At 49.9% G+C, this 18,184-nt stretch overlaps 1 protein-coding gene across 2 annotated transcripts; it reads left to right on the top strand.

Moving 5' to 3' along the window:
* The first annotated feature begins 10,661 nt into the window (after window positions 1–10,661).
* Window positions 10,662–18,083, top strand: EIF3D (eukaryotic translation initiation factor 3 subunit D). Of its 2 annotated transcripts, none has more exons than XM_030960566.1 (15): window positions 10,662–10,738; window positions 11,036–11,169; window positions 11,402–11,447; window positions 11,855–11,991; window positions 12,088–12,173; window positions 12,646–12,718; window positions 12,854–12,969; window positions 13,158–13,290; window positions 13,865–14,012; window positions 14,241–14,371; window positions 14,817–14,902; window positions 15,131–15,260; window positions 15,739–15,881; window positions 16,653–16,933; window positions 17,927–18,083. In XM_030960566.1, exons 2-15 carry the CDS (start codon window positions 11,047–11,049, stop codon window positions 17,938–17,940), a joined length of 1,647 nt encoding a protein of 548 aa, XP_030816426.1. In that variant the 5' UTR covers window positions 10,662–10,738; window positions 11,036–11,046; the 3' UTR covers window positions 17,941–18,083. The 2 variants fall into 2 exon arrangements, with proteins under 2 accessions (XP_030816426.1, XP_030816427.1); XM_030960567.1 differs by having other exon boundaries at window positions 10,670–10,738; window positions 12,857–12,969.
* Window positions 18,084–18,184: the final 101 nt, after the last annotated feature.

The following is an 18,184-nucleotide window of genomic DNA, read 5'->3' as shown; positions in this document are numbered from 1 at the left end:
TCCTCCTCATCTCCTTGCCTGGTTCTGAAGCCTCCCCCCATGCTGAGTGCATGGGTGGGATAAGCTGAAGGAACCTCCCTGCATATCCTCCATCCACCCTGTGATGTTTCCAATCCTGGCCTGCTTCAGAGCTTGGGGCAAGAGTGTGCTGCTCCCTTATCCTCCTCAGTGCCAGTGAGGCAGTGGGGAGATGTGGCTACACTTCCCACACAATATCCTGCCTGGAGTGAAGGGGGTGCACAGCTCGCCCCCTCCACACAACTCCATGAGGGGCGCACTTCCTCATAGGGTGCAGAGGCTTCTCCCCTTCTCTGTCTGGGACGAGGCAGCAAAGCAGCTCTGGCCTGAAATGAGGTGTGGGGAATTCTCTTCAGACTGTGCCAGCCTCCATGCCATAATAATTAGTACTAATATTCAGCATTTATACAGCACTTTTCATGTTCAAAGCACTTTGCAAACATTAACTAATTAATGTCATATTAAGTGATGTCTTAGAGGGGCAGCATCGAAAGCAAACGACTTGTGCGTGGGCAGAAGCTCTCATTCCCCATCTCTCCCCAGGCACGTTAACACTTAGGTAGGTGAGAGACCCTAATATGTTTTCCTGCTCCCCTCCTAGTTCTCAGTGCTCCTCATTCCATGTGCTTGCCTCTCCCACTGCTGACTGTGTGCTCTAGCAGGCCCTGAGTATGCCAGGGGTGAGCAGGGCACCAGGGTCCTCTCCTCCACAGCACTGAGCCACTGAGGCCTCGTGACTGAGAGGTCAGTTAAAATATTTGGGTTGGAAAAGTTCCTGCCCCAGTCCCAAGCCTCGGCAGTGGGGAAGGAGAGACAGCAGGCCCTTTGCACCACAGCCAGAATGAAGATGGAGCAGGCAGAGTCTGGTCTGATGCCTTCAGCCAGGTCCCTGTCATGCCCCGGCCTCATGACCTCTTTGGGGCCAATGGTCATTCCCTGCTTTCAGGTGCCAGAGGAATGCAGTGTCTGGCCCTGCACAGGGATGATTTTGGACAGTGCCCCTCCAAACCTGAGGACACACTCTCAAATGCTGGCCAGGAATGGGTAGAAGGCAGGCAGGGCATCTGCCAGAGAGAGTGCTGCCCTACTCAGACAGAGTAATTTGCAAGGATGGCTCTGGCAAAGGATCTGAACTCCAGAGGGCCTGCAGTGCCCAAGGGATGCTGGCCTGCACTGGCAGCGGTGCCAGGTCTTCTATCCCATGAAGGCACAGCATGGCTGGAGAGGGGGCTCCCTTTGGGGGATGGTGTGGGGCAAGGGAGCACTTGCTGCTGAGTAATGCCCAGGCCCTCACGTGTGCGGGTCTGCTGTCAACATGTGCTTGCTGCCCCTCTGCTGCCTCTCTCATATGGACCACAGCCAGAGCTGGCTGCATTTTGCTTCACTGGGAGACACTCTGAGATCTCCTCATGTGGGGAAACCCAAATACTTGGCTATTAAATTAACATCGGGCATTTAACTGCATCATTCAAATGGTTTAAACACCCAGGAGTGGTAATTAGTAATTATGGTTTGGTGAGGGAGGATATTAAGTCCCAGGTATGGAGCCCAGTCTTTTTCTCCGCAGATAATTTTTAGTGCCAGATGACTACAGAGAGAGGCCAAGCGTCAGACACGCAAGCCTGCTGTCTTGCTTGTGTGTGAGGGCTGCCACAGGGGAAGGAGACAGCCACACAGCTCGCCTTTCAAAAGCCAAGCACCGAGGCCAAGGACACAGAAAGGTTTGAGAAGCAGAGCTGATGGAGGAGGAGGGTCTGTGAAGAGGTACAGTCAACATAACTAAAGCTGCTAGGTGAGCAAGGATGGCAAAGGACAGGCTATCTGAATGGCCTGCAAGTATCCCCAAAGGTAGAGGTGAGTCCAGACATTTTGGCATCTCCTTCCCAGGTGCCTTCCAGCTGCTGGGGCTTTCTCCCCTCTTCTCCCCAGGCTCTTCTGAACACCTTCTGGAGAGACAGAAAGAAGAGGCAACAGTTTTGGTAAGAGTGGCAGTTTTGGGAAGAGCGGCAGATGGAAGATAAAATTTGAGTAGGACCTATGCAGATTAAGCAGATGTAAATTAAATGCCACCAGCCTGAGTTTTACCTCCAAGAGTGGGGAACAAGTCACCCCTCACAGTAAGCTAAGCCATGGAGCTGGACCACACATGAGTTGCTGTGCAGTGTGCAGCTCCTCACCCAGGCAGGGCATTTACAGAACTTCTGATCAAGCCAAGCATACCTGTACCACAGTTTGCCGGCTCCACAGAGCTCCAGAGTAGCTGTGCAACCAAGATGCCCCATGGAGATGAGAAACTCCCCTCCAGCCCGAGAAAGGGAACAGGGTCCTGCCACCAGACATGGCCATAAAAAGACCTTTAGCTGGGGATCTGTGCCCACAAGGGTAGGGAGGACCTCTGTGATGTCCCAGTGTCCATGGTGCCTACACCTTACTAAAGCCATCCACCACTGGCCCGTAGAGAGGCGCTGAGGACCTGCCAGACATGGGAGCCGCACTGAGGACCCTGCCAGAGGATCCAGGACACCCCAATGGGCCATGCTGTTTCCCACAACTGCAGCAGCAAAAATTGGGTGACTGCCTCCATCTTCCTGGCTGCAAATCCCAGCTTTGACCTGGCTCTGGCAGAGCCAAGACAGACGTGAACCATTCTGGCAGAGTGTTGTCACTTGTGCCAATTTTACACCGTGGAGAGGAGTAACGTGCGAATGACGCCAAACCCCGCTGGCCTCGTTTCGCCTGCCCTTTATTGAAACCTCCAGGCCTTGCACCCTGGGCTCGGAGCGACGAGGGTGCCAGGACTGATGTACGCCACGAGGGCCGGGCCCGGGCGGGCTCGGCATCCTCTGCAGCGGTCAGCTGCTGACATTGCGGAGCACCCGCAGTGGAGGAGCCGGCTGGCCGGCACCCGCGGCTTCAGCAAAGGGGTCAAGATACACGGCTGTGGGCTGAGTCCCAGAAACAGATCCACAAGGGCAAAGTACCGAGCTTGGGAAAGGGTTTTCTCTGCTGCTGCTCCTCCTGCTGCTCCTGATCCCCTCGGGGATGGAAAAAACAAGGGACTTTGCTCTCTAGGGACCTGTCAATCAGAATCTGCCAGCACCGTTTAATTTGCTGCATTTATGCCTGCCAGGAGCGCCGGCCGGGCCGCCTGTTCCTGAGCAGGCAGTGCCATCCCGTGGGACGAGCTCGGCACAGCAGCGGAGCCTCACAGCCGCACTGTGCGGGAGCTGCAGCAGCCCCACAGCTTCCAGGGAAGATGCAGGGCTGGGACCCTTGCCCGGTGTCCCCCTGGCGCGCAGAAGTGGCCAGCGGACTTTTCCACTCTTCCTCACTACCTGCTTTCCCTCATTCCCCCGCTCCTGACAGCATCTCAGAGGGGACACAGGGACATAATTTACTTGGGGGTTCAGCTTAGACCCACCCATGATGGGCTCCAGCCAGCACAGGGGCAGGTATTATTTTAAGAAGGCAGGGCAGACAAAAAAGCTCTTACTGTGAGCTTGGTGTGGCCATGAGGTTGGAGGCAGCATGGCCCAGGAAGCTGCTTATCATCAGCAAGTCCCCCCACTCCTCCTACTCTAAAATCTGCAGCTCTGACTGGTGCCTAGCTAGGGATCATCTAGGAGTGTTTAATGGGGTAATACTTCATGCATGCAGAGAAAAGAGTAATTCCACAAAGCATTTCCAAGGCCAGGGAGCCCCATGGCTGCCCCACATCTCCTTCTGCCCTTGCTACTCTCCCTCGAATATCTGGTGCTGCTTGTGGATCCTTTGGGGAAAAAGGGGTGAAGGGAAGGCTCTTTCCCAGCCCAAGCCCCTTCCCATCCCCTACAGCAGGGGCCAAGTGCAAAGCCTGGGCCTGACCTTGGGAGTCAGCTGTGACCTTGGGAAGTGCCTGATCCAGAAGAACAGGCTGCAGACAGGGAAAAGGAGAGAAAGAAAGACCTTGGACTGCTGCAGTGGGAGCTTTCTGGAGCAAGGCTGAGAGTGCGCATCCATCCCAGCTGCCTCGGGGTACCTGCCGCCCGATGGGGGACATACGCAGCACAGCTTTGCCAGAAGGGACAAAAGCACCCGGCTGACTCCTCCAAAGACAGAAGAGAGCAGATGGCGCTGAAATCTGCTCAAGAGGAGAGGAAGGAATGGCCCCGAGGCTCCGTACTCCCTGTACCCTCCGCACTCCCTGTACCCCGAGAGGCACATTTGTCCGCGGCCAAGCGTGTCGGCCAGCCCTGTCTATGACTTACCAAGGAGCAGAGAAGGGAATGGCTACCATGGACTTGCTGGGCTGCTGCTTATCCCTTGCTGCCTTTCTCTTTTGTGGGGACCTTCCTGACAGTCCCTGGGAAGGGAACAGTATGTTATACATAGGTAGCATCTGCTTTTGGCTCCTTATTGCCTTGAAAGTAGGTCTTGTGCAAATAGGGTTCGACTGTGTTTCCTAGCAGAAATTGCTTGCACTCTTTTTCTGCCTCCTGATATTCTGCTTAGACCTCTTTTCCTGGCTGGCATAAACATTAAGCCTTCCAGAGAAGAGACCAGCCAGGCAAGAGCACTTGCGCAGCATGTTCAGCCCCAGAAGATTCTGATTTTTCATGGAAGTTACTCTAACACTGATGATGTTGAAGGAAATAAACATGAGTGCTTCTGTGCTGGGCAAGGGCCCTTGTAAAGAAAACCCATGTTGCCCATAGCTCTGCTCACAGTGAGACCCTTCTGAGGGCAGCATACGACTCAGGCACTGGATAATCACAGGGCATGGAGTGGGGCTCCAGCAGGTGAAAAGCAAACTGCTAACTCAGTGGTGAGAAGGCATTGTGTGCCTTCCAGCACCCAGGGCCACATCCTCCTCCCTGCTGTAGGTCTGGCTGGATCTATGCAGCATTTCCCAGCAGCAGCAGCAGCCTCTGTTGACACGGTTCCCCATCACCATAGCTTGTATCTCCTTCAGTCAGGCAGGGAATGTTGTCCCTCCCTGCACAGCATGGAGGTGACAAGCTCCCACTGCAGAAGCTCACTGGTGTGGCCTAGAAAACAGCCACAGAGCAGGGATTTGCAGCTGAGCCTATGGACTCCCAAGCTCATACCCCAGCCACTGCACCAGCCTTCCTCTCCTTATGCAGGCTTGGAGCCAGCAGGGACGCTGCTGGCGCCAGCTGCTCTAATTGAGCTTTGTAGAATAAACTTGTGGAATTAGCCTGTTGGCTGCTAGGATAAAATCCAGCACTGAGTGCAGATCAAAGGAGACAATCTTGCTGACAGTTTGAGGGGAGGCAGCAGGCCCTGGGCTCCTTCTGCAGCTCTGGAAAGGGCAGTGCTCAGCAGCCAAGGGTGAGGATGCAGCATGACACACACACTGCCTCTTTGGCAATTCATGTGGTCCAGACCCTGGTGGTCAAAGCTTGGGGAGGTCTGACACTGGTGGCAAAAATAGTCAAAACCAGGCAAGAGACAGCACTAATTCACAGAAAGACAATTTTTGGATACACCAAATTTTGTGGTTTTTCCTGATAGCATGGAAGGATCAGACAGTGCAAGGTCAGGCTCTGAGCCAGCCTACAGAAGCAGTGTGGTTTAAGAAGGGGAAATCTGTCCTTGCTCAGTTTCTGTCTGTCTGTGAGGACAAGACAATCCAGTCCAGCAGCCAGGGAGAGCTCAGCACAGCAGGAGGAGGAAGAGGGGAAAAGCCTCCCACTGAAAGCACTATCTGCTCCCAAGAACAATAAACTCAGCACATTCTTTGTGTGGACCTTACCGGACAGCCAGGGCTGGTCTGAACACACACAGCAAATCTGCCAGGTGCCACCTGCTCCCAGCCCCGTCAGATTGCACAGGCAGCAAATTAAAAATCAGATTCACTGCATATACACAGTAATACTGTTTCATGGCCATTTTTCCAGGGTTCCTGAAAATCCAATCAAGAATTTTCCTGGAAATCCAACCAAGAATTTCCTTGACAAAGCTGGTGAGCAACCACCAGATGAGAGGACAGGTTTATAGTTCAGCAACCAGGACAACAGCAAGAGGAATGAAGCTCTTGCAAAGGAGGCCAAGCATTGCAGCAAATAACCTGGCCTGAGAGAACAGCAGGCTGAGGAGGCAGCTAAAAGTGCCACAGCAAAGATGGGATGCAAAGGGGAGGGCCAGGGAATGAAGGAGGGCTTCCCATCCTGCGAACATCGGTCCGGGGCATGAGCCAGTTCATACATGGCCAAAATTGTTTACAACAAAAGCCCTGGAGCCAGCAGTAAGCTCTGCTGCTTTAAAGATGATGACAATGACAGCGGAAGAGGAACCTGACCTGAGGAGGTGTGTGTGAACATCAGGGTTCCCTGCAGTGGGAAGGTGTTAAGGCTCACGACTATTTCCCTTGGTTTCTGAGTTTGTCAAGAAGCACGGGGCAGTGGAGACTAAGCATATGGCACAGGCATACGGTGTGTTTGGTCTCTAGTGAGGAACAGGAACCCAACTGTCTATTTGTGATGCATTTCTTATAAGAATGAGAAAAAGAACTACTGGAAAATGGTGCTTTAATGGGAACATTAGTCTTCCAATCCTCAGCTGCCTCTTTGATTGGAAGTACCATCATACAAGCTGGAAAGCAACCCATCTTAAGGCTTTCCAAAGCTTTTTCAAGGCAGAGGTGATGTATTTTCTAGGAAAGGCTCCTAACAGGTTGGGTGCTTGAACATGCTTTCCTTCACTTAAACCTGACAAGCCCCTTGTAACTCGGCCTGAGCTGTGTATTATCCTCTCTCTGCAGGAGGAGGCTGCTCAATGCAGCGCCAGCTCATGGGGTCACAGCTCTCCAGCGAGCCCCAAACTGCAGAGGAGATGGATGGCAGAGAAGGTTTTGGACTGGAACATCTAAGGTGCTGGAATGAGCCCCTCTTTTATGGGCCTGCTAACACCAGCACAGAGCCCAAAGCCAGAGAAGTGGGAGACAAGAACAGAGAAACAGATGGGAGCAATTTATCCTGGCTGTTCTCATGAGCATCTTCCAGGGAAGAGTGATTAGTCTTATTAACTGATTAAATGATTAATTAACTGATGAACTGAAATTATGGATCAAGGATCAAATGATTGCAAGACAAGCGTATTTGGAGCACTTTTCCAGGAAGCAATGTATTTCACGTGTCTTTCATGAAAACCAGAGGCCAGGAGGGGAACTGTTTGCAGCAGCAGCAGCAGCAGCAGAGTGTGGGGTCAGCAGGACAGCAGCAGAGGCACATGGAGCTGTGGGGCCCCAGCAGGACATGGGAGGTGCAGTGCCTGGTGTGAAGTGGGAAGTGGGAAATGAGACAGACCTGCTTCCTCTCCTAGGAAATGTGACCTGACATAGGCTGAGAAAGTTGGTTCTGTTCACCCTTGAGAAGAGAAGGTCTCATGGAGATCTCATAGCAACCTTCCAGTATCTGAAGAGGGACTACCAGGAAGCCAGAGAGGGATTCTTCATCAGGAGCTGTACTGATAGGACAAGGACTAATGGCTACAAATTGAAACAGGGACATTTAGGCTGGATATTAGAAAGAAATTGTTTACTGAGAGGGTGACAAGACACTGGAACAGGTTGCTCAGGGAAGTTGTGGATGCCTCAGTCGTGGCAGTCTTCAAGGCCAGGTTGGATAAGGCCTTGGGCAATCTGGTCTAGTGGGGAGGTGTCCCTGCCCATGGCAAGGGTGGTTGAGACTAGAGGACCTTTATGGTTCCTTCCAACGCTTAACACTCTATGATTCTAAATGTGGCAGAAAATCACCCCTGCTTAAGACTGGATTATTTTTTTCACAGAACTCTTCTTCTCCTCACTAAGAAAATGGGAGGTTCGATTCATGCCCAGGGGAGTGTTTATCCCAGTGGCACCAGCCACTCCCTATGCATGCCATCTACTCCAACCCACACCTATATCCAACTGTGTCACCAGAAAAGGAAATTTGATGGGCTGAAGCCAAGCTGCACATGATCTGCCATCTCTGGTAGACGGCAGCAGCACTACATTCTCTGCATGCACCTCGCGCAGGCCCAGGAATGAAGAGGAAATGGAGGAAAGCATAGGATTTTGTTTTATCAGTCTATTTCTCTTCATTCCTAAGTCTATTTCTCTCTTTGGAACGTCTTCCTCTTTTCCTCACCATCTCCTAAATTGTGTCCCTCTGAGCCCACAAAGCCAGCTTGGGGGGACAAGGGACAGGCACTGTGGAGCTGGCATCCCACTGAGCCACTGCAAGTGACAAGCGAGGTAGTTCCAGCTCTAATGATGTTTGTCTCCAAAAAGGCTATTTAGGTGAGACAGTTACAAATTGTATTTTATAAACTGTATTTCTCTAAGTGGATTTTTTTTTTTTGCTAGCGGGAAGAGGCACTTTAATAATCCCACTTCTGATTAATGGCAGGGTGTCTTGTCAAAGCAAAGACTGCTGCAGCTTCGGTTCTTTCTCAAGGAGGAATCACAAGTGGAAAATAAAGAAGAAAATCCACAACCTCTCTGCCTGGAAAATATTGATCTAGACTCTTCCTAGGTAAAAGATACTCAGTAAAATTCTCTAAAGAGTTTTTTAGCCTGTGAGCTGAAGAGATTTGTAAACCAGATCCTGCTCTTTTTAGGGGTAGAGAAAATTTCAATCACTCTGGCATGAGAACATTTGGGATTCAATGATTTATTGTCCTCATTTCCTGAGAAGAAATACTAACCCAATTACAGAGACAGGGACCCAAGGCACTGCTGTATTAAATCACTGGTTCATGGTCTTCTAGAGAGGCTGTAGGGCTGAATGTAACTTCCAGCCCTAGGTCTGCCTTCCAGCAGGTCCAGGGAAGCCATCAGGGACAATGGGAAAGCTCAAATATCACACTGTGAACACAGCAAGGGCACCTGCAGTTCCCATTCTTCACCCACCTTTAACTCCCAAAGTCAAGTGGTTTTTGTAATACCCTATAAAAACAAAATGTTGGTTGAATGATCATACAACTACAGCCTGAAAAGTACCTGATTTTCCACAGCATCATTGCAGAGTTTGGAACACATTTTTATTTTGTGTGTGTGAGAAAATGAAGAGGCACACCATTAAGTCATGTTTCCTGTCCTAGCATGTGACTTTATTGACATATTTCTTGTCCAGAGTCCTGTAAGTCTGTTCTCTATCAAAGTCATCTCTTAACCTGTATCTCCATTTTTATCTGGGAAAACAGGAATTTACCAGACCTCACAGTAACTCCATCATATGTATGTACAGCAAACTTTACCAGATGGGAACTGCACATTAATAGTTGAAATCTGTATTTGACTAAGCTGAGGATCAATATTTTCCCAATACATGATTCGTAATTTAAGTTGAACTCATTTTTTTCTAAAGGGAAAAAAAATCAAAACAAAATGGCAAGTCATTGACACCAAAACCATTCTCAACAGGCATTTGCCTACCATAGGGCTGGATACCTCTGCCAAGAGAAGTTCCACAGTTCCAGGAAGTTTAGCCATCATTAGCACTGAATATGTTTCTGACCTCACCATTGTCTGAGCTGCTGTGCTCTGCTGAGCCTTCAGCACACACAGAAAGCCAAGTTTTCCTCCTCTTCATGACATCTGGGTACAAAGTGAATGGCTTTTGTCGCACATCACCCCCAGCTTTTACACTTAAAAGCCAAATTCAAGTATTTTAATCAGCAGAGTAAATTTACACTATTCTTAACATCACTCTCCTTCCACTCCTGCATATTTTTTGTCTATTAAGTGGCAGTTAAGCAGGAATGAAATTTTGGTAAATGACAGTGTTGTCCCAAAATAGGTTTTTTCAGCTAGTCTGCAAGAGGCCAATCCACACACATAATCCAGATATTTGATTTATTTACAGTTCTGCATAGAAAGAGGTGCTGGCTGGCAAATCCACAAAGCCAGCACAACAACTACCAAAACTTCTCATTCTTTATATATTTTGGCAAACAAAGGCATTAATGACCCTTGGCTACAAATTACCTAGTTCTCTTTTTAATTAGCATTCTGTCTTCTATTGGTTAATGGATCTCTCCCTGCTCATGCTAATTAGTCTGCATGCTCAGTGTCTCTCTCCTTTCGAGCTGGTGGTTTCCTGGGTCACTGGCCATGATCTCCCCCTGCCAGAATTACCTTTTACTCTGTTGGAGCTGATTCAGCACAGTTGCTGAGCTGTCTTTATTAGTTTCTTCCTTACCTTGGGGGTTCTGCCAAATGTCTTTGTGGCTTATAAATTCTGCATTCTTCGTGTCCACTATCTGTGGTACATCCCCAAGCTTTGTTAACCTCCCCTGAGGTCACTGAAAAATGTTGATCGCTAAACCTTAACAAGGCAGTTCTACTGTCAAGTAATTCATCTTTCTAACACCTGGACATCACTTGGAGCTTGTTTGTTAGCCCCTGTTTCACAGATTAAACCTTTTTTCTTGTTGATCAGAGTTTAAAGTACACAAAGATCAAACATCAAAGAATATCTTCTCTTAAGAAATTGTTTTAAGAGTTGACATTTTGCGACAACGCTGCCGCTTTACGGCAGCCGCGCTGGTTGCTCGCTTTTCCGGAGGCTGGCGGTTTCTGCGTTTACGGCAGGGCGCTGCCGTCGCGCGGCGCTGACGCGAAGGGCGCGCCGGGGCTGCGCGTGGCCCTTTCCCCGCCCGCCGCCGCCGCCGCCGGAGCCGCTCCCGGATCCGCCGCTGGATCCGCCGCCATCGGGGCCGCACCGGGGCCGCGCAGGTGAGGGAGGCGCTGGGGTCGCACCGGAGCCGCTCGCCTGCCGCGCCGGCACCTCCCGCGCCTACCGAGACCCCCGGCCCCGCCCCGCCGCTCCCGCCGGTTCCGGTGGGGCCGCGTCCCCGCCCCTCCCCGGCACACGCAGCGCCCACCGGGACCCTTCCTTCCTCCCCGGGCCTGGTTGGCGGAGGCGCCTTCCCTTGGCGGTGGCTTGTGCCGAAGCAAGGCCTCAGGTCTCGGTGCCACACCGTGCGGCAGCTGAGCGTTTGAGAGTTTTTTTTTTCTTTTTTTCACCTTTAGAAAGTTAAAAAATGGCGAAGTTTGTGGCACCCGTGATCCAGGACAACCCCTCCGGCTGGGGCCCGTGTGCTGTGCCCGAGCAGTTCAAGGACATGCCCTACCAGCCTTTCAGCAAAGGAGACCGCCTGGGCAAGGTACCTGTGCCCTGCTGGGCCGTGAGCTCTGGGCCCTGCTGGGCCCCCCTGCACGCTGCCTCCCGTGCTCGCTTTCGTTACCCTGGCTGCTCCTCCGGCACCCTTGGCAGCACGTCCTAACACACTGTGAGCACCTAGCAGGGCTGGCAGGCAGAGGTGGGAGTCAAAAGGGTTAGACCTGGAGCATATGTTGTGTTAATGCTTACTCATAACTGTTTATGCTCGTTCTTAGGTGGCCGACTGGACAGGAGCCACGTACCAGGATAAAAGATACACAAGTACGTTTGGTCTGCTTGCTATTCCTGGGGTTTATGTGTGGTCTGCTGGCTGTTCCTGGGGTTTATTTTCTGCAAGCTTCCTTCCAAGCGTCGTTCCTGCTTTCATGTCTCATACCCACCCTGTAATTACCTGCGCGCCTCAGCAAGACAGGCAGCTTACTTTAGGAAGCATGCTTTACCCTTGGGAGAGCTCTGTGGGGCTCTCCCTGTCCTTGGGGCTTACTCTGGGTTTTTGTACTGCCTGGGCTCATAAGGGAGGTTTGGAGGGGGAGTAGACATGCAGGTGTAAGGCAGGAGTCCCAGTTTAGTTATCGGACTTAGGTGAAGGCAGCTGGGGAGAGAAGGAGGCAAAGCATCAGGGTTTTTTGTTAGGACCTTGGTGCTGAGATGCTTTGTTTTGTTTCCAGACAAGTACTCGTCGCAGTTTGGTGGTGGAAGCCAATATGCCTATTTCCATGAGGAGGATGAGACCAGCTTCCAGCTGGTGGACACGGCCCGGACGCAGAAAACAGCGTACCAGAGGAACCGTATGAGGTTTGCACAGGTAGTGTGTCCATGAGACAGGATCAGAGGGAGCTTCAGCAGCACAGGATTCTTCCCAATTGAAACCTGTTCCTTTTTCTTTCCGTCATTTCTGCAGAGGAACCTTCGGAGAGACAAGGACCGTCGGAACATGCTGCAGTTCAGCATGCAGACACTGCCCAAGAGTGCCAAGCAGAAGGAGAGGTGAGGCTGCAGAGGCGAGCATGCCGAGCTCGGGTTGGAGTCCGTGAACATACTGTTGATGAATTTGCAAACTTACAGTAACAGAATCTACTGGAGCAAACAGCAAAGAATTTCAGGATGTTTTGAGTCCAATGTTCTTCTGGTGTCAGTAGTACTTAAAAGCATGGATTTCAAATGGCTACCTGATAATTTAGGAGAATTTTTTAGTTGTGTTTAGAAAGTAATGATGGCATTCTAAGGAGAGTATCCTTTCTGAAAACTGCATTTCAGTCTTCAGGTAGAACTATATAAAGAGCTACTCAGAGCAAAGAACAGACTTTTTAATGCCTTGGGCGTCTTGATCAACAGATGGCTCAACAAATGTTTCAGCAGCTTGGTGTCTGAAAGCAGTGCTCCTCTGGTAGTGGTTTGGAAGTGGAGGAGTGGTTGTGGCATATAGGAATCACGGCTTTTCTCACATTTGTCATTTTAGAGATCGTTTGCGCCTACAGAAGAAGTTTCAGAAGCAGTTTGGAGTGAGGCAGAAGTGGGACCAGAAATCACAGGTAGACAAACTGATGAGCATTGTGCCCCCTCTCACGGTTAGGTTTCTGTGGCTGCGCTCACAGGGCAGCTCCTCTTGCACAAATCCTGATGTGTCTCCATTTCCCTCTGTACGTGTGCCCCCTCTGGCTGCACAGCAGAAGCCTCGTGACTCCTCTGTTGAAGTTCGCAGCGATTGGGAGGTGAAAGAGGAGATGGATTTCCCTCGGCTGATGAAAATGCGCTATCTGGAGGTGTCAGAGCCACAGGACATGTGAGTGCCTCCTTGAAGTGACTGGATTTTTGGAAAGTGGGAGTTCAAGGGTCTCATACCTGGTCCCAATGTTCTCATTGAAGTACCAAAACCAAGGGGAGGTAATGAAAAACCCAGCAGGCCCTGTGTGGTTCATGGGTGGTGTTATCTGTAAGAGGGGTATCCAGATGGTCCTCTTATCTTTGCAGAGAGTGCTGTGGAGCCCTAGAGTACTATGACAAAGCCTTTGACCGCATTACAACAAGGAATGAGAAGCTCCTGAGGAGCATTAAGCGCATCTTCCATACCGTCACCACTACGGATGACCCAGTTATCCGAAAGGTACCCACCAGTTTATGAAACTCCCTGTGGGCTGTTGTTGGAGACCAGCTGTCACCGTCAGACCAAAGGGCAAAAGCAAGAAGCATTAGCTGGTAGCAGTGGTATCGGTATTTTTCTTAGGTGGAAGGCAGAGCTAGATTAATGCCGAGTTAGGAACACTGGCCAAGGAAAAGCTCCAGTTCTGGAAGGGTGAGCAGACCAGTACTTGAGCTATGTTGGGAAGAAAACTTAGGTCAGAGACATGATCCTTGGGCCTTGCTTTTGAAGGTGAGGAAGGCTCAGACATTTCTTTCTTGTGACTTGATTTGCGGTGAGAAGCTGTGCATTTTCCAACAGAATTAATATTTCGTAGCAGTTTCTTACTTTCCCCTTGTGTGAGTGAGGGTGGGGCAGGATTTCTGGGTAGTACCTCACGATTTGCTGGCAGTCAATGGGGTGCTTACCAGTACAGCTTTCTCAGTCAGAACAGCAGAAGAAGTCAGTGATCTGGTTTGCTAGCACTTCTTGTCCTACGGAGGGAAGGGGTATCTATTCTTATTGCTGAAACAGTTTTCTCCTCCTTCAATGTTCACAGCTGGCCAAGACACAAGGGAATGTGTTTGCCACAGATGCCATCCTGGCCACACTGATGAGCTGCACTCGTTCTGTCTATTCCTGGGATATCATTGTCCAGAGAGTTGGATCCAAGCTTTTCTTTGACAAGAGGGACAACTCAGATTTTGGTGAGGAAAAGTCCTGAAAGGAATTTCTGCAGCTGTAGGGTCCAGTTTTCTTCATGCTTATTTAGGTGTCCACACTGAGCCCCCTGAACAAGCTTGTTAATGCAGTATGTGTGTTAGCTGTGTGGGGAACTTCAGTATTGATCTGCTCTAATGTGGGGCTAGAAATTCACTAAAGCTGACATAGTTACTCCCCCAAGTATAACCATTTGCATCTGGTTTTCTTCCCAGACCTCCTGACAGTGAGTGAAACAGCCAATGAACCACCACAGGAAGAAGGCAACTCTTTTAATTCTCCACGCAACCTGGCCATGGAAGCTACCTACATCAATCATAACTTCTCCCAGCAGTGTCTGAGGATGGTAAGGTAGAACTGTGATGAGTAGAGGATCTGTGTTCCAGAGTCTCAAGAAGAGACTTCATTAAGGCTGCTTTAATACAGAACAGAAGCATTTTAATTGACAGTTGTGTTATACCAGTGGTCTTTCAGTTTTGAAAGAGGTGGGATTATTTCTGGTGAGCAGTGTGACTTTGTTGTAGAAAGGTTTTCACCTTGATTTCACAGAGAAATCATCCTACTCCCGTTGATGATGTAGACAGGCTTCTCAGTACACTTAATGAAGCCTAAGTGGCAGTACAAGTACTGCTTATAGTGCTGTGACTAATGTGGGCATGAGGCTTTCATCAGCTGTCTTAATATTTTGGTGTTTCTCTACATAAGGGAAATCAGCTACTGTTGCTGTAAAAGAATATTTTTCTGATGGAGGAAAGGTGTCTCCTAACATGCTCTGCTGTTTTCATCTTCAGGGAAAGGAGAAGTACAAGTTTCCCAACCCAAACCCCTTTGTGGAGGATGACATGGATAAAAATGAAGTAGCCTCTGTTGCATACAGGTAAGTTGATATTTCTGATGCCCGGGTTTGGCAGAGAGGGGCAAGATGTCAATGTGATACGGAGGCAAAACAGGTTGGGAGTGTTATTGATAGAAGCTTTACCTTGAGAGGTATTCATGGATGACCTCACAGTGAAAAGATAAAGGAGGAGAGGATTTTGCTGAATGCTTACATGTATCTGGAAGAGAACAAAGGTCAGAAATAACCAGCTGGATTGTTTATTGGCAGGTACCGAAGGTGGAAGCTGGGAGATGATATAGATCTCATTGTCCGCTGTGAGCATGATGGAGTGATGACAGGAGCTAATGGAGAAGTGTCATTCATCAACATCAAAACACTGAACGAGTGGGATTCGAGGGTGAGGAAGAACAGGATACCCAAGCTAGCTCTAACTGCTTCACTGCTGCCTGACATGCCAGGTACAGCAGGGAAGATGAGACAAACATCTGGCAGTGTCCCCAGGTGTTACATTCCACTAAGGAGTATAACTTTGGTAGACAAGCAATGCTGATGTGGTTCTCCCCTAAATGTGAGGTAGCTGGCTTGAACGCTCTTGTCTCCCTGGGTGTTCAGCATAGTAGCCAGTCTGTTCTTATGGTTCTTTTTAGAATTCTTTCCTCACGAACTACCCTTTCTAACCATGCCACAAATGTTGAGCAATCCCAGCTGTTTGCATTTCTCCCTTCCCGGTGCAAGAGCTTTCTCTGTAGGCTGCAGTTCACACTCCCTCACGTGGTACCACAGGGTAGACAGGTCCCCTATGTGATGACAAGGTGGATGAAGAGATGGCGGCTGCTGGCTTGTCAGGCTGACCCTGGTTCTGATTCTCCTCTCAGTATTGCAATGGGGTGGACTGGCGCCAGAAGCTAGACTCTCAGAGAGGGGCTGTCATTGCCACGGAGCTGAAGAACAACAGCTACAAGCTGGCCCGCTGGACATGCTGTGCACTGCTGGCTGGATCAGAGTACCTTAAACTCGGGTAAGGCAGGTTGTTCACACCAAATGTCTTCCAGGTGCATTTTCCATTATTAAACTTGGTGTATGGCTGAGTGAAGCATTTACAGAACAAGTAATCCTAAAATCACCCAGTGTTTGAGTGGCCAAAAAAGGAAAGTTTGTGGTGAGTGCACCAACCCTGGTGTAAGCGCTTCCCTTCACCATCCAGCTGTGACTGACCCCAGCACGAGGGACAGGTGGCCTGTGTGGGCTCTCAGCCTCTTTGCTGTGATCACCAACAAGGGAAATAAATACAGTGACTGTGGTGCCTGTCAGGAATCTGATTGAGATCCTCAGTGCCCTGATACTGAGAAATTAAATGGTGGGGGGGGATACAGCCGCACCTTTTTTAAACTGTCAGCTTAAAATCAGATGAGTACTGCAGGTAGTGAACAAGAGGCTTTTGCTAAATGAATTCTAGTGGTTCTGCAACCCTCAGTTCCATCCACAGACACAGAATGGATTCTTTTCCATCTTTTTCATTCCAAACTCCCAGCTAATCATGCCATTTCTTAATTTTATCTGTGGGGCTAATTCTTCTTTATCTTTTGTACCTCTCCATCCGATTTGGGGATTTCCAGGTGCTTTGCGGATTGGCAGTTTGTAGCCAAGAAATCCTCTTAGCTTTCAGTGTTAGAGTATTGGGATTTTTCAGCCCAGAAAACAAAAATAAGATGATCACGCTGCATTTCTTGCTGATGTTCTGTCTGGGCGTAATCTCCTGATACCCCTCTGGTTTCTTCTTGCCCCCTAGGTACGTATCCCGTTACCATGTGAAGGATTCTGCCCGCCACGTGATCCTGGGCACACAGCAGTTCAAGCCAAATGAATTTGCCAGCCAGATTAATCTGAGCATAGAGAACGCCTGGGGCATCCTGCGATGCGTCATTGACATCTGCATGAAGCTGGATGAGGGCAAGTACCTCATCCTCAAGGATCCCAACAAGCAGGTGATCCGCATCTACAGTTTGCCTGATGGCACCTTCAGCTCTGATGAAGATGAGGAGGATGAGGAGGAAGAAGAGGAAGAGGAAGGTTTGTAGCATATTTGGTGCTGTATGCTTTGAAGTGATGTTCTGGTCTGGATGAGAAGGGGTGATGTATGATGACGACCAGAGCTCAAGGATCAGATCTGACCAGTGCAATGGCAGGAGAGGAATGAGGCTGGAGAATGTGTGGTCCCAAGGATGGGGCTCTGTTAAAAAGGTGTGGGTGACATTGGGTGTACTCAGCTGGAGGAAAAACAGCACAGAGTTGGAAATGCGGATGTTGTGCCTCTGTACAGATACTTGATGAGGACTGATTCTAGCAGGGGTTGGGGGGAGGTCCCACAACCAGAGCACTGTCTGGCAGAACGAAGCCTGCCAAGAAGCCCTTCATTCAGCAGCCCCAAGGTCTGCAGGAGTGGGTGGGTGCTAATTTCTGTTGGTACTGGGATATTTTTTGACTGCAGTTTTAGAAATGGCAGTGACTATGAGGTGACACGTTTAAAACGTGTGGTGACAGAGCGCAATTGAGGGAACATGGTGAAGGCTTTTCTGAAGTGACTCTTGAAGCTGAGCAATCACTGGCTGGTCTGGATGCAAGTTTTAGAGGATCAGTGGTGCCCAGTGGACAACTACTGCCTTCCCTTTGCTACCTAAAACCATCTCTGATGTGCTCCACTGAGAGAGGGAAACATCCTAGAGCTCTTGCTTCTGTGATAGGAAAAATATCTCCCAGATTATTTTTAGGTTGTAAGCTTAGCCCGGCTGCTCTGGATTTTATTATGGGAATGTTAGTTCGGTTGCTGTGTAATTTGCTTAGGAATGTAAATTGTTTATGATGAGTGTGTGGTCTTGGCTGATGGGCAGTTTGTTGAGAAGCTGGACAGGGGCAAGGAGACAGTTGGAGATGGGATGAATCTCCCTGAGTGACAGCCTTGGTTTTTTGTGTTCCTTGTGGCATTTCCTTGACAGCGAGGGTTTAATTTCGGGGTTTTCTTCCCCCAGCAGCATTCACTGAATTTCTGCTTCTCTTCTTTTTCAGAGGAAGAGAGCTGAACCCTGCAACCAGCACCGAGGGGCTGCAGTGCCCGGGCAGCCCCAGTCCCGGGGCTGGGCTGTGGCTGTACCTTTGCCCCGACTGTGCTGCACATCGACCATAAACGGGGGAAAGCGGAATAAAGTTGATTTTGCCGACTGCCGGCGCTGTTTGTGTGTGTGCCTGGTTCGGCTGTCCCCCGCGGTCACGGCTCCGTCCCGCGCCTGCTCCTTTAAGCGCCGCCCGCCCCCGGACACGTGGTGC

Source organism: Camarhynchus parvulus, chromosome 1A, assembly GCF_901933205.1.
Source record: "Camarhynchus parvulus chromosome 1A, STF_HiC, whole genome shotgun sequence".
Taxonomy (NCBI): domain Eukaryota; kingdom Metazoa; phylum Chordata; class Aves; order Passeriformes; family Thraupidae; genus Camarhynchus; species Camarhynchus parvulus.
Note: the sequence above shows the minus strand (reverse complement) of the source record. Positions and strands in the feature narration are given on the sequence as shown.